Raw genomic sequence first — 15,661 nt, 5'->3', positions numbered from 1 at the left:
TTCAGGAAGCCGGTTTAGAAAACTCAGAGTGAAAAACGATACGCAGGGTTGAGTAACCCCGAACTGTCCAACTCGGAATATTCGGTTTCAGAAAGGCTGATAACAATTAGTTCAGTCAACGCGGAGTTGCTTTAACCCCAAGTGAAGCGCGCGGACGAGGATACATAAAGCCCTGATAAGCGGAGCACAGATTAAGCGAGTCACCATGGAGACGGAGGGAAAGAAGGCGCGGTCAATGTATTTCACAGCGCTTGAGGCCGAAATTCTGATGGCAGCATATGCTGATAACATGCAAATTCCGCGGAAAAAAGTAACACAGCCACAGCTGCAAGAGAAAGGGAGCATGCATGGCAAAACATAGCCGACAGAGTCAATGCGTGAGTGTAAATATAAACATTGATCTAGGGATTTCCACCCATTTAACACGTTATTTTATCATATGTTATTTTATTTGTTATTTTATACATTTTATTTTGTGATGTGATGTGAGCGCAGGTGCAACCCAACAGGCCCCAAACGTTCCTGGCAGCAAGTAAAAATGAAATATAAAAATATAGTCCAAACAGGTAAGGTGTAATTGTATTATGAGCCATAGTGCTTGGTCTGTTTGTCCCATGTAAATCAATTGCAGTTAGAGGCTACATTAATTTTCTTTCTGTAAGCACTTATTGAAATTATCTGAGCACATACAAGTACATATTTGCTTACTCTGTATGCTCAAATGTGGCCCGTTATAGCCAACAGAAAAAAAGCGGAGGCCCGAAAAACAGGTGGGGGTCCTCCACCACCACTACTCACAGAGGCTGAGCAGTTGGCCCTCAGCCAAAACAGTGGGCGCCCTGTGGCTGAAGGCATCTCTGCAGGGACATCCTCTGAGTCAATAACCCCGCAAGACACAAGTGCCGACATAAGAGGTAAATTCAAAATAATACATGATGTGCATACATCCTTTCTTCACAGTCACCTTTGCAGTGCTACTCATTCATTTGATAAACTCTTTACCATAATGGATTATTTTGTAGTGAAGTTATTTTCCTACTGACTTTGCCTTCCCTCAGTCTTGGTTGTCTTTGAGAGCATAATGACAATGAAGTGTAAGGTGCTTGGTATGTTTGTTAATTGCCATTTGGTCCCTTGTAAGTTATAAGTGACCTGTATAAACCTCATATTCTATCAGTTGATGGTGATGGTGTACTGCATCTGGTGCAGCCTCCTGTTGAGCCAGACCAACATGCAGTTGTGAGTAATACTCCACAGATTATATGAGTTTACAGTAGAACAGCAATGTTGTCTATTTCTTTACTACAGGAAAATAATGAAGAAACATTGACAGCTGTTACAGAGGAGGAAGCAACAGAGACACTTTATGAGGTTTACATCTTTTAATACTTTGTGTACAGGAAACACAGGCGACCAATAAAGCCAGTTGAACAAAAAATCTGTTTATTCTTCTTTCAACATGTTGAGGTGATGGGTCAAAGGAAATGATTGTGACATATGGTGTCTCTGACTGCGCTTCCATCTTGTATGTCCGTGGGAGGGTCAGGATGTTCATGGTTTGGATCACTGCTGATGTTTGGTTCAGAAGGACAGTGTTCTCCTCTAATTGTGGCAATGTTGTGAAGAATCACACATGCCACAATAATGTCACATGCCCTTTCTGGGGTGACCCTGAGTCTTTGCAGGCACTGGAACCGGGCCTTAAGCATTCCGATAGTCATTTCAGTTCTGGCTCTTGTCCTGCAATTAGCCAGATTATATCGCTGCTGTGGGCCCGGTTCAGGGTCAGGGTAAGGGGTAAGCAAATAGGGTAAACATGGATACCCCCTATCACCAAGCAAGTAGCCAGTGAACTCTCCTAAGACAGAAGGACTGTTGGCAGCATCACATATGATCTTCACAGTGCAGAGAACACAAATTAGCATCCATTACTATAATGAAATAATTTGTTAGTTTGAAATGCTACAGGGAACTATGTACCTGCACATTAATGCTGTGGAAAGACTTCCTGTTCACATAGTCTCCTTCATTTACTGAAGGAGCAATGATTGGAATGTGAGTGCCATCTATACAGCCAATCACGCCTGGGAACCCTGAAAATAAATGTAAAATTTAAGTAGTAGTCCAAGTATCACCACATCATAAATTAGGTTTTGGTCATCCTGATACCTGCAATTTTGTGGCATCCCTCTTTGAAAAATCTTGTGGGTCTATGACCAGGGAACACCACAAACGGGTACAGGAGACGTTTCAGTGCAACTGTAACATTCCTGACTGCCCAACAGATGGTAGCCTTGGAAACGTGCTCAGCGTCACCAATATTATACAGAAGGCTCCCGTTTGCAAAAAACCGAAGTGCAATACAAAGAATATGTAATGAACTGAGAGCATGTCCGCGATGTGTCACATGCGTAATATATGGCCTGAGGATGTTATCCAAATAACTTAGAGATTGTGCTGAGAAACGGTAACGTTCGCACAGAAAATCATCAGGAAATGATAAAATGTCCAAACGCGCTCTGATCACTCTCTCCCGGTGGTGAGCTCTGCGGAGAATTTGGGCTTCACGATCTACTGGCTCTTCAAGGAAGTGGCACGCCATGTCCGACACTTCCTACTGTCAGGTTTCCGACAAAGGGGCGGAGACAGTCAGGGTTAGTTGTAGTAAACCTGCTAGGGGGCAGGTTAGCTTCACGGAGTGTGTCGTCATAGTGACTCACTGAGGCTTCATCTGAACTCGCTTTGTGAAACCGAAAACCCAGAGTTTTCGTTAACTCAGGGTATACTTACTCAGTTTTTCCACTAAACCGGCTTCCTGAAATAGGGCCCTGATTAGCATGGTGATTGAGGACTCCCAGCCAGTTAGCATTGTGGAGGACAAAGGATTTAAAAGATGTGTTAAATCATTAAATCCTAGCTATGTTCTCCCCACTAAAAGGTCATAAAAGCAGTGAACATTTAGTTTTTACAGAATAAAATGTGAACAGGCAGGACTGAGGCCTCAGTGTGTAGCTGTCCATACCTCAACGTTACAAAAGCACAACTACTGTCCACACCCCAACCACACCTCACCTCACAGTAAATGATCATTTCCATTTTAAACATTTCCAAATGATCATTTTCCATACTGCCAGTATAAATATACACAGTATGCTGCCATCACTAGAATATACATGTTTTACACACTCCTTTTGTTGTTGACATTTACAGGCTGTGTGCAAAAGGCCACACTCTTCAAATTCATGCCAACTAATATTTTTACGTCCAGTAGGTGTCCTACTAGAGCAAATGAAGCTTCAAGAAGCTTTGTGCTGGGGTGAACCAATTGGATGAAAAGCTTCAGTGCTTCATGAAGCTTCATCTGCCCATCACTAGTGAATGGGTGGATGATTGTGTATAGTGTAAAGCGCTTTGGGGTCCTTAGGACCAAGTAAAGCGCTATACAAATACAGACCATTTACCATACTAAACGAATAATATGTCTCTTATATATAATACATCTGTATATACACTGTCAAATCTACACTTGTCTTTGAGTGAAGATTTAAGGTGATAGGAAATATAAATAACTGCAACTTGAAAAAAGAGTTCAAGCTCACTATATATATCTATACATCATAATAATCTGACAATACATATATTGTCCATATTATATTTACATTACCACAGTGAGATGATTTTAGTCTCATGAACAACATTAGCTAATTGTTATTTACTAGCTAATCTTAAATGACTGTTCAGTACAGAAATGAAGCCCAACAATCATGTTTTACAGTCCCGTGGTCTCAGCCTCAGATACTCAACTAATCAAAGTGATGTCATGACAAAAATGAATGACCAACAAAACATTTTTTCTCCTTCATTTCTGTCAAACAAAGCTGTATGTAACGTTTCTCGCGGTTAGTATCATGGTTGCTAGGCAACCTGAACAGTGCGACGAAGGCTAGACCGTCCAATTTCACAAGCCTCTTACTTCCGCACTTCTTGTACTTCTTGCACTACGCGTACTACAGTACGCGTAGTACAGTACGCGTAGTGCGCGCATTTCAAGCGTGCAGACCCTGAATTGGGATACAGCCTCTGTGTTTCATTCAGTCTGCGTCGCGTCATCTGTTACCATCCCTGTCACTTTAGCTACACGTCATAATTCATAGTTCTCAAGACTCTGTTATTGTCATGTTCATAGTTATCTGCTCCTGTTGTGTTTTCATAGTCTTTCATGTACCAGTCCAGAATTCTGTTCTTTGCCTTTTCATGTCCTGTTCATTGCTCATAGTTACAGTAATAAGTAACAGTCTTAGTAATTGATAGTCTTTAGTTGTTTCCCAGTTTAGGTTCTTTGTTTGGTTTATTGCCATAGTTTATGTTTGGTTATTTTTGCTTTACTGTTTACCGGCCCTAATAAAGGCTCGCTTTGAGTTCAGTAAAAGTTTTGCCCCCTCATCTGTGTCCTCCAAACACCCACCGTGACAATCTATCCATGAAGCCAGATAACACACCCCAATTAGTTAAATTGCAGCAATGTCTTAAAGACATAAAGACCTGGATGGACTCTAATTTTCTTCTTCTAAATTCAGATAAAACTGAGACTATTGTACTTGGCCCTAAAAATCATTTTCTCTGTTAACTTTGTATACGTTAACTAGTTAACATGAAAACATGTTAACTTGTAAAGTTTTAGATTTGGGAGGGAGACACTATCTCTACTATTAGGATAAGGCTTAAAACTTTCCTTGGATGTTTAGTAGTTGCAGTGGAGAATGTTTGTACCGCTAGCTCCTTGGTTACAAGGAGCTAGCGGTAGTCTTCTGCCAATGAACAAACTTACATTTGAGAAACAAATTAAATTAGTTGTTCAGTTCTCCTTTTTTAAATTAAGACTCCTATCCAAGGTGAGATCATTTTTATGATTTGTACAAAATGCTGCAGCCTGCCTTTTGACTTGTGTGAAGAGACATCAACATATTACTCCGGTCCTTGCTTCCCTTCATTGGCTTCCAGTGCATTTTAGAATTTAATTTTTGACTTATAAAGAGCTAAGTGGCCAGGCACCAGACTATTTGTCTGACCTTTTGCAGCATTATACGCCCTCTAGAGCCCTTTGATCAAGTGATCATTTACTCCTTACCTTACACAAGTTTAGGATGGTTCATAGAGGGGATCAGGTGGCTGCGGTTGTGGCGCCGAAAATGTGGAACGATCTACCTCTCCACATTAGGAAGGCCCCAACTGTTACTCTTTTTAAATCCCATTTTAAAACATTTTTTTTTTCACTTTGGCTTTCGATACTGCATGAGAGTTACCAATTCTTTTATCCTAATTTTCTTACCTGTTGTTGATGTTAATGTCACTGTTTAATTATTACTTTGCACAGCACTTTGGTCAACTCTCTGTTGTTATTGAATGTGCTTTGTAAATAAATAAATAAAACAAATAAAATAAAATTCATCAGTTGGATATGTCAGAGCCACCGGCCTGTAGCTGTTGAGGTCCTTGGGACGTGGAATCTTTGGCACTGGTACAACACAAGAGGTTTTCCAGAGCTGTGGGACTCTCCCCACCCTCCGGCTCAGGTTGAAGATGCGCTCCATCTGGACCCACTGCCTTCCTGCCTCTGATCCTCCTCAGTTCCCTCCTAACCTGGATGTTCGAGAGAGACAGGCTGGAGCTTTGTGTTGGCTGCGTGCTGGATGCTGTGGTTGGGGGTGGAGAGTAGTGATCAGGGTGAGTAGAGGAGGTGTGAAGTGGCTGAGGTATCTGAGGTGGAACAGCAGCAGTGGGGGCGGATAAGTCTGCAGCTGATGTTGAAGACTGCCTCACGGCTAAATCAAACCCATTAAAGGAATGATTCAGTTCATTTGCCCACCTCACATCCCTCCCAGGCACAGAGTTCTGACCTTTGTGGCCCGAGATGGTTCTAAGGCCTCTCCAGACTCCACCAACGTTGTTTTCTTGAAGCTGGTTCTCCATCTTCTGCCTGTAGCTGTCCTAGCCTTTCCTTATCAGTCCCTTCAGCTCTCTCTGCACCCTTTTCAGCTCCCCAGGCGCAGAAGAGGCATACAGGTAATAAACTGTATGCCTCTTCTGCGCCTGAGTAAAGTAAGTCCAGTGTTTTACTGTCTCTGGTTGGGCATGTCAGATACTAGGTGAAGGTGGGAAGTGTGGAGTTCATTGAGGATTGATTAAAGTCCCCTAATATTAGGAGAAGAGCTTGTGTTTGCAGTCTGCTGACCACAGTATGGAGAGCGTCACAGGCTGCATCCGCGTTGGCCAAGGGAGGGACATACGCTGTTATCACGATAACATGTGAGAAACCCTGGGGATGTAGAACGGACACATATTAACGGCTAACAGCTCAATGTCTCTGCTGCAGAGTTGTTCTTTCACAGTGATGTTCCCAGGGTTACACCATCTGTCGTTCACAACACTGCCAGTCCCCCTCCTTTCCTCTTACTGCTCTCTCTCGTCCTGGTCGCCCGCAGCAGCTGGAATCAAGGTAGTGTCACGCTCGTTCCGGAGTTAGCAGTGTTAGCCAGGACTCACCGGTATTCCCTCTGTGACCAGGTTAGCGATGTGAGCCCAACCATCTAATTAACTCTTAAATTAATTAATTAATTTATTTATTCATGTATTTTTTTTTTATCAACTACAGAAAGAGTAGCTTTCTAGATATCTAATTTTAAGTCCACATTTTAAGTCTACATTTTAGAGACATAATTGGAGAATTGGTGCGAAATTGGAGGGATGCATATAAGCAGCACAGTCAACATGCATAATTCATAATATTTGCATTTGGCATACTTAGTGGGATCCAGATAAAATTTTGTTTCCCTCTTGACCAAGCTGCATCTCTGTTTTAATGTATAGCATAGAATAGATATGTACAGTACAAATGAGCCATGAGGAGAAAAAAAGCCATTTTGTAATAATTTATTCATGAATTGTAATGGAGCTTAAAAAAATATAATGGAATACCTGGGACAACATGAACTTTATGGAAAAAATATTATGCCACACCACTTAATCTGAATCTTTCCTAAAAATGTTGTGTGGATTAAAATGCCATAATGATTCAGGAGATTTTAAGCATTCTTTTAGCTTATAGCTTTAGCTGTACATTTTCTCCTTAAATGTACAGTTCAGGTCCATGAAGTCCAGAAGGCCAAAACCACCTTTATCTTTAGGTCACAAGGCAATGATTTGCTCTTAGTCTCATTAAATCAAGCACCTATTCATGCTTCTACAAACCTGGTCACTGATTTAAAGGGTTGTACTGCAATAGGAACAAGACCGTTTGTCTTTCGCTCCTGGGAAAATTCCACAATCATATGTTGTGTTATTTCAAAATGGCTTTTAGGAATCACAGTAACTCAGCCACAAAGTGGAAGAAAAAAAGTTACAAAGCAGGGGTCGCCAAGTGGTTAGAGCCATAGTGCTTTAAAGTTCTCTCTATTACCCAAACTCTGCTGACTCAGTAACTGCAGAAATCTTAAACTATCGCATTACCATCAGCCATCAGCAAAAACAAAAACAATAAAACACGGTGCACTGTGGGTTTCTATGACTGAGCAATTACTTTATTTTTTAAATTTTCACCAGATGCCAAAAAGTAGGCTGACTGATCAAAATCTAAAATTGAGAAAACACAAAATTCAATAAATAAAAGGGCATAAAACAAATAATAGGCTGTAGGGACATTTTCATGCAATCACATGTCTTTGAAATGGAACCCTGTTGGGCCTCAGTCACCACAGAAGCACAGGAAGAGGAAGTTCGTACAAAATAATATATCCTCAATTCAGTCTGATGCTCATGCAGTCAGCAGCAAGACAGCATGGAGGTCAGATTTCCCACCATCAGAATTTGTGAGTACTGACATTGTCTTAAAAAAATACATGGATAGACTGAAGGGCAAATTACAGCCATATATTTGCATGTATTTTTATGGTGAGCTGTTTGTAACAGCTGTTTGTAACAGCTCACTAATAAATGCATAGGACTTATTATTAATGATGAAAAAAAAAAACCAAAAAAACATGGTCATGCTTTATAATATGAACCATAAATAAGGTGCAAGTACCCTATTCTAACATGATTTTGCAGACAACAAGGCACAAATACACCGTACTTACATGCAGTTTGCAAGCAACAAGTCAGGTTTTTGCAAGAAGCAGTGAACAAAGGACACTGTAAGTACAACTCATGTTTTTGAAGTCAACGATCAAACAAGTAGATTGTAAGTACTGTGTACTTTCTAAAATGTGAGTCACCTGCAAGACCCCCGAAACAATTAAACAATTACAATGTAGCATGCATGACTAAGGCACAAGTAGCCTGTAATTTCATGAAATATGAAATATGAAATATTTCAATAATAACATAAAATTTAATTAGGTAATTTTAATACTGGGTGATTTCATGGTAAAATCCTGGAAAAAAAAACCCAACAACTATATTTCTCCATCTTGGATCTTCTGCCAGTAGATTCCTGCAAAATGCAAGTAAATACAGGGTACTTGCGCATTATTAGCTGGTTGTGTTAAAAAGTGTTATCAAAAACACTGACAAAAATATTAAATATTAAAAGTCTCATTCTTAACCTTTTCAGTGCTGAATGTTCTTTTGCTGTTGGTTACAGTAGCTGAATTCAGTGATTCTCAAACACATAGTAAGTTTTTAATTATTCATGTTGTTTTTTGTGTTTTTTTAAGTGTCTGTGTGTGTGTGGATGTAGTAGTGTGTGTAATAGATTTTATAATCTCTTAACAATCTGAATGTTTTTGAAACTAATGCAGTTGTTGTTTCCAGCTAAAAATAGAGCTACAACATAAACCTCTAAAACAGTTCTGAAATAGCCCTTTATATATATGTATATATGTGTTACATATACATATATATATATATATATATATATATATATATATATATATGTATATATATGTGTGTGTGTGTGTGTGTGTGTGTGTGTGATATTTGAATATATGGAATGAAATTTGTATATATATAGAATGATCTTCTGAATATATTTAATGAAAAGTGACATTAAATTTGTTTGCATTTTTATGACTTATCTTGGATGTAAAATGGTATAACGGTTTCAGTGATATGGTATTATGTGTTATCATGTGCTTCAGCTTCTGCTTGACATGTTATCTCAGTTGACATCTCCATCTTTGATTGATAATTTCTCTCAAGTATTGTGCAAAATCTTCTCTTCGTTTGAACAGCTGTCACAAAACAGTTGTCAAACTCTTCAGACTACTGAAATATTTCTGCTGTTGCCATTTTGTAAAGGCAGATAATTCAGAAAACCTTAACTATCAACATGAGGTTCATTTATTCTATATATCCAAGTTTTATTCTATATATTCAGACATTGACGGCAGAGTCTTTATTTGATTTTCTGTCTCAGATTCAGGTTTTCCTCAAGTTCTTCCAAACAGACAGCAGTTCTTTCAATCAGAGCCTGTCAATATCAGCTGTGAAGGGCTAAATGGGCTGACTGGATGGAGAGTGATTAAAAAGATAAATGGAGATGTTAGAACATGTGCTTCAAAATGGGAAACATCGATTGGACCTTGCAAAATTATTAATGCATATCCATCAGCTGACAGTGGAGAATACTGGTGTGAACATGGAGGAATACAAAAAAGCAACTCTGTGAACATCACTGTAACTGGTATGTACATAGAAAAGCAATTATGTGTTAACATATTTAGTCCATTCACCATTTTTTCTGTTAAGTATATCACTTACAGTAATGCACAATGTCATATTTGATATATATTTTCATAACACTAAGGGATAATTTTTCTTCATAAAATGCATCACAATCATAATAAAATAACACAAATACATATATATTTACTGCATGTGCATTGTAATAATCAGAAGTATCATATGTTTTGAAAGAGATTTCTATTTAAAAATGATGTGAGCTATTATAGTTAGTAATGAATTAATATAATTAATGATTTCCATATATGTATAATTTTAACAAATATCACTTTTTGAAACAATAACTGTTACACATTCTGCTATTTAAATTTAGAAAGTCATGTGATCCTGGAGTTTCCTGTCCAACCTGTGATACAGGGAGAAAATGTGACCTTGCATTGTAGAAAAAAGGATGCAAACTCCAACTACACTGCAAAATTCTATAAAAATGGCGTCTCCACTGGGAGCAGCTCATCAGGAAACATAATGATTCCCACTGTATCCAAATCTGATGAAGGACTTTACAAATGTAGCATTGCTGATGCTGGAGAATCACCAGAGAGCTGGCTAACTGTTGGAAGTAAGATGCATCAATATTTTCCCCCCAAAAATGGAGACAAACTTTTTATCTGTGGCAGCAAAGATGGACCTGACCACACTTGAATGCTTTTCAGCATCTTTATTCACTCAGTTTCTTGCGTCATACACTCACAGCCGCAGCTTTTTAGCTGCCAGCCACATGTACACAACAACAACACAGTCAGGACCCAGTTCACCCTTATATGCAGGGGAGGCATGACGAGCTGATGCAGCTAAGGTGTGTCAGTCTCACCTGCAACCGCGCCATAGTACCCAAACTATATTTTAAAGCTTCATGATAAAGTGTGTAAATGAGAAATAATATATGGTCCATGATGAACATAGCCACGGTTCAAAGAGACATCAGAATAATGCCTTTACATGTCATTTTTGGAGGTTCAGTCCTGAAGTTGGTTGTTTTGTAACATAAGGCAACATCTTTATTTCGATATCTAATGATAGTCTGGTGTTGACGTCCATAGGATTGCTGTACACAGGTATGTATAGTCAAAATGTGGTCGTTGTTGACATCTCTTTTTTTTTTTTTAACAACAAACTTTTAGGTTATATTGAAATATCTGAAGTTCTTGTGGTGTTATTCTTAGTAAGGGTTTAGTTGACGCTTAGTCTAGTTGTGTTTTCACCCATGTCTCTGTGTTTGTGTCTTTTCCTGTCTTTTGTGTTAGTCTGTCATAGGTTTCTTGTCTGCGTGTTCATGTTGTCAAGTTTGTGTTATCATGTTATCATGTCTACGTCTCTACATGTTTCCTGTTTTATTTTGTAAGTCTTGTGTTTCTTTGTTCAGTGTTTAGTTTTACTCTTCTCCTACGATGTTGTTATGTTCATTTGTGCCAACTGTTTCACTATGTGTTTCTACTTCCCCTGATTACCTCCCATGTGCATTTAGTCTGTGCGTTGTCATTCAGTCTTTGTGAGGTCATCTGTTTTTCTTTACTCCAAATCACAGCGAGGTTAAGGCTTTCACGATTCTGTTCAGGTTATGTTCATGTTCATGTTTCTTGTCCATACAAACTCTTCATAGTTTCTCACATATGCCTGTGCAGAACCGTGTTCATGTCACTGTTTTCGTAGTCACTGTTTCTTCCGATTTAAGCCTTAGTTTAGTTTTGTCCCAGTTCTTTTTTTACCTTGGTTTGTGTACTCATGTTGTCACCCTCTATAAGAGGCTCACTTTTTGTTTGTCGAAGTTATTTGTTGTCTATCATTCACGCAACACACAGTCAGCTCCAGCTGCCTTTTGTTGTCCCATGTTTCCTAGCACATTTTTTCTATTGGCTAATGATTGGATCAGTATGCCACCTTCTGAAATGGGACTAAATCATATTGGGTATACATAATTGTCTTGAATTGGATTTATTTAAGTTTTTACATGAATATATATATATATATATATATAGTAATTTAAAACATTTTAATCCTTTATAATGCACATTGCAATTATCTTTCTTGCAGGTCATCTTACAGTGCCTTACTTAGAGATCTACATGGGGCTCTGCATTGGTTTGGGTGTTTTATTGGTGGTCATTCTGCTAATATTGGTAAGAGTGTTTCAACGTAATAAACATCAACAAACCATCAGAAATCACACAGAAGAAACTTCTTTGACACCAGGTATGTTGACAGTATGCTCATCAAAACATGTCTTTTTATTTTATAACAATAAGCATGCTTAGTGATTCCTGGTGGCCATAATTAATTAACTTTTTTTCTTGTTTATTTTGTCTTTTTTATAAGCAGGTGCTCAAAATTCTACTGCCTCCTTCCGGTCTCCCTCTTCTGCACAAACAGGTCTGGAAGGCCAACATTTGTTTAGGAATAAAAAACATGAACTTCAAATCTACAGGATCATGGAAATTAGAAACACAGTCCTTTAGTAAACCGTATACCCTAGGACATGCACCTGCCATTGTATTGTTTGGTCTGTGATTTTAGTCCCTCAGCAGTTTTTTTAGTGTTAATTGTGATATCAAATGTTTCATTTAGCTTTTAATTTAGTTTAATTTTATTTTTTTTGTGGATAAAACAAAATTTAGGCATCTAAATCTTTTGAATTTTAATCTTGTCTTAGTTGACTGAATATGATTAATATTATAGCAGACTTTTGATTAAAATTGTTGAATAAAACATCATCTTGTTTTAGTCATAATTTAGTCAACTAAATTCATAGTTTTAGTCGACTAAATATCATAAGACTTTAGGAGACTAAAAATGTATTCAGTTGACTGAAATAGAAAGTATAAAAGTTTGAAGTATTTCGACTGGTGTGTTTCTCCAGACAACTTATTTTCCTTGACATAAAATGTGTCTCTATATCTACTCTTAACATTTTGTCACATTTTCATGAGACACGGGGAGCACGAGAGCTAGATCTACCTTCCCCTCTGCAAAAAAAGGCTTTACCATTTCCCAGTATAGCCTTATTGCACAAGCAAGATTGGTCAATTATTTTTATTAGGCAACATGCTGTTATCATTTTTTGTATATAAATTGCATGTTACTGTTATGAAACAAATTGTGTTGTGTTTTCATGTGGTAGAAGCATATATCCTATAAATATGTGTCACACTACTGGTATGTGGTTGCTAGGAAAGACAATGACATTGTAATAACTAATATAAATAAGAACAATCAGGGTCCTAAGATGTAAGTAATATAATTTAATTTAGTAGTAACTTGTTGACCAAAAACAACAACACAACATTTTAACCATCACTCTTGTTTTGTCATTTCTCTTTCATTTTACTATCTTTACTTTGAGATGGTTATCATATAGAGAAAGTGTCTAGAATGAGAGATTTAAAAAAATGTAACTAAATTGTCTGCCCATATCTTTATACTTTGTTTAAGGTTTGGCTTATCTCTATATTTCAGTGCCCGCAGTGGTAAGCAAAGCTGAACAAAACAATGAGACATATTCCCTCATCACAAAACCAAGAATGCCCAAAGGTAATTTCCCTAACACTGAAGTTATAATACCCGTAATTGCTTAAAAGGCCTAGTGGAAGAGAAATATGCTATCATATAAAAAGTAACATCTTCCAGAAGTCCACACATCACATTTTCACAGCCGGAAATAAGTGAGGACAATTTACATTTAAATGTAATGAAAAGAAAAATCATTCTTATGATGTTTTGTTGTTATATGCCTGCAGAGGACCATGCACTTGAATCAGTCCAGGAGACGTATGCTATGGTCAGAAAACCCAGCAATGTGAAAGGTAACTGACACTGAAAAGATTTAACATCCTTCATGCTCACCCCTATGTTTTGAGAACAACTAAAATGTATGTTAGTTTTGGTGCTTTTGGGGGATTTCAGTGACAGTGATGTTATATATTTTTTCTTTTTGATTTATATTTCTTTTAAACACACCGTGTGTGTTTCATGTTGTTGATATTTTGAGCTTTGTTTTGTGGATCTCAGAAAAAAAAAACCCACACAAGAAACTGACAGAAAAATATGTTGATGAGTCCCCTCGGTTTATCAGATTTAAAACAGTTAGATAACACTGTTTTAAATTTGGAGCCTTAATTTGTCATAGTTGGCAAAAAATTTGAAATTATTAGTTGGTTCAAATATAGTTTCCAATATTTCTGATAGCTATGTTGTTATTTCAAAATAAATAAACAACTGTTTTGAAATTGATTGTGTCTCCAAACAGAGCTGGCGGCAGCGAGCTGGTTGCAGAGAGATGCCAGTCAACGAATTACTGGCATGGATCCGGATAACTTTTACTGTGCAATACAAAACTAAAAGTAAAGGGAATGCTAGTCTTCAGTGTGCCTTTTATTCCTTTGGAAAAATTGGCATTTATATAAAATACAATGAAACATTTTTGTGGTTATTAGAATATTTCATTCCTTTTGTATAAACAGTAAATGTCTAATTGGTGAAAAGATGGCTGTTTATAGAAACTTGCAAACATCTCACCCTCATGGTTTGTTTTGTTAATTATCTCCATTCTTCATCTGAGAGTAAAACGTCTGCCACTTCACATCATCATGTCTATTTTAAAGGGTAGCAGTTTTTTTTAACAAATAGTGAAGCCCAGGTCTATTTGCTTTGCCTCATGCCTCATTATAGATATGAATACACTGTTGCAATTTTTCAATATACTCACTGTGGCTTCTGTGGCAACACAGTGTGTCAAATGTTGGTGTTGTGTCAGCTATCAACAGAATATCCATTTATGGTAAAGATGGTGCTGTCAACACAAGGTGGGAGAATAAATTTAATGCAAAAAAGTCTGCATTTTGTTATAAGAAATTTATCTAAGATGATTATGTTGTTAGCTTGTTTTGTGAGTTGTTTTCATATATATATATATAATGGCTTCATTTCTAATTTTTTGTAATATGTTTGGTGTGGACTCTTATTAAAAACACTGGCCTAACAACTCATTTGTGGTTAATATAATTATTTATTGTTGCTATAGTGAATTGACATAGTAAGGTATTTAATCTCAGAATTCTTTCCTCACACAACACACAACAGCTATTTCTTCAGCATTGTGACCAGCACTAGAAGTATTCCAAGTTGGATTTTTTCTCCTCCTGGTTTCAAATCAGGAAACTTTTGCATGCAAAATGAATGTGATAACATCAACATCACAATCCTCCTTTGTTTAGTCACAAAATAACGTAAAGGACACAAATATTTTTTAGCAGTACAGGTGGATAATCATTGTTAAAGGCCAACATTTAGTACTCCAAGCTAGTAGTGAGACATGTTTTATGATTTGAAGATGGTGAAAAGTAAATGGACTCTATACACCATGTTTCATTCCCCCTTTTAACAAACACATTCATAAAAACACATTTTTCTGTGTTTCTATGTATTTTCTGTGCTGGTGTGATGGAAGAGGAATCTAGGCACAGGATGAGATGGAGATCAGTAATCCACTGTGGCAAATCTCAAAGGGAATAGTCGAAAGAAGAACTTAGGCTGATGGACGGAGAAGTACTGTTTTATCTGTGAAATAACCTTTTTTGACAACTGTTGCATTTTAGGGGAAAAATGAAATTAAGATCGTTAGATATCCAAGTCACCTCATCTGTCTCGTCCAATGAAGATCTAAGCACTGAAACATCAGGTTAATGGAGAGACTTGATGTGTTTTTTCTTTCTACCACATCTGTCACCTTGCAATGTTTAAGAACTGTACAGTAAAGACATCCTCCAAGATGACTTGTAAAGTATCAGCTGGGTACTTGTGCCTACTTTGTACAACTTTCAGCTTGCAGTAAATGTATTACGAAACTGTTGAACACAGTAACTTTTTAAAGACATCACTGTGTACATTTACAGTATTTTATATAGCCACCATGTATTGAAGTAGCTATTAC

At 37.5% G+C, this 15,661-nt stretch overlaps 1 protein-coding gene across 1 annotated transcript; it reads left to right on the top strand.

The window, feature by feature from the left end:
• The first annotated feature begins 7,833 nt into the window (after positions 1 to 7,833).
• Positions 7,834 to 14,515, top strand: LOC147334599 (uncharacterized). The gene is made up of 9 exons (XM_086273450.1): positions 7,834 to 7,865; positions 8,609 to 8,668; positions 9,413 to 9,679; positions 10,046 to 10,297; positions 11,770 to 11,928; positions 12,052 to 12,105; positions 13,189 to 13,263; positions 13,470 to 13,535; positions 13,979 to 14,515. Exons 1-9 carry the CDS (start codon positions 7,835 to 7,837, stop codon positions 14,068 to 14,070), a joined length of 1,056 nt encoding a protein of 351 aa, XP_086129576.1. The 5' UTR covers position 7,834; the 3' UTR covers positions 14,071 to 14,515.
• Positions 14,516 to 15,661: the final 1,146 nt, after the last annotated feature.

Source organism: Aulonocara sp. 'chitande type north' Nkhata Bay, linkage group LG3 (assembly GCF_057382095.1).
Source record: "Aulonocara sp. 'chitande type north' Nkhata Bay isolate Kocher_YH1m ecotype deep benthic linkage group LG3, A_spYH_male_GT1.1, whole genome shotgun sequence".
Classification (NCBI taxonomy): Eukaryota; Metazoa; Chordata; class Actinopteri; order Cichliformes; family Cichlidae; genus Aulonocara; species Aulonocara sp. 'chitande type north' Nkhata Bay.
This window is presented reverse-complemented; position numbering and strand designations above follow the sequence as displayed.

Bases quoted from the DNA above. Each gene is read 5' to 3' on its own strand.
- LOC147334599 (XM_086273450.1), top strand. From the start codon at position 7,835: ATGGAGGTCAGATTTCCCACCATCAGAATTT. The intron at 7,866-8,608 runs GTGAGTACTGAC...TAACCTTTTCAG, and splicing joins ATTTCCCACCATCAGAATTT to TGCTGAATGTTCTTTTGCTG. The intron at 10,298-11,769 runs GTAAGATGCATC...TCTTTCTTGCAG, and splicing joins GAGCTGGCTAACTGTTGGAA to GTCATCTTACAGTGCCTTAC.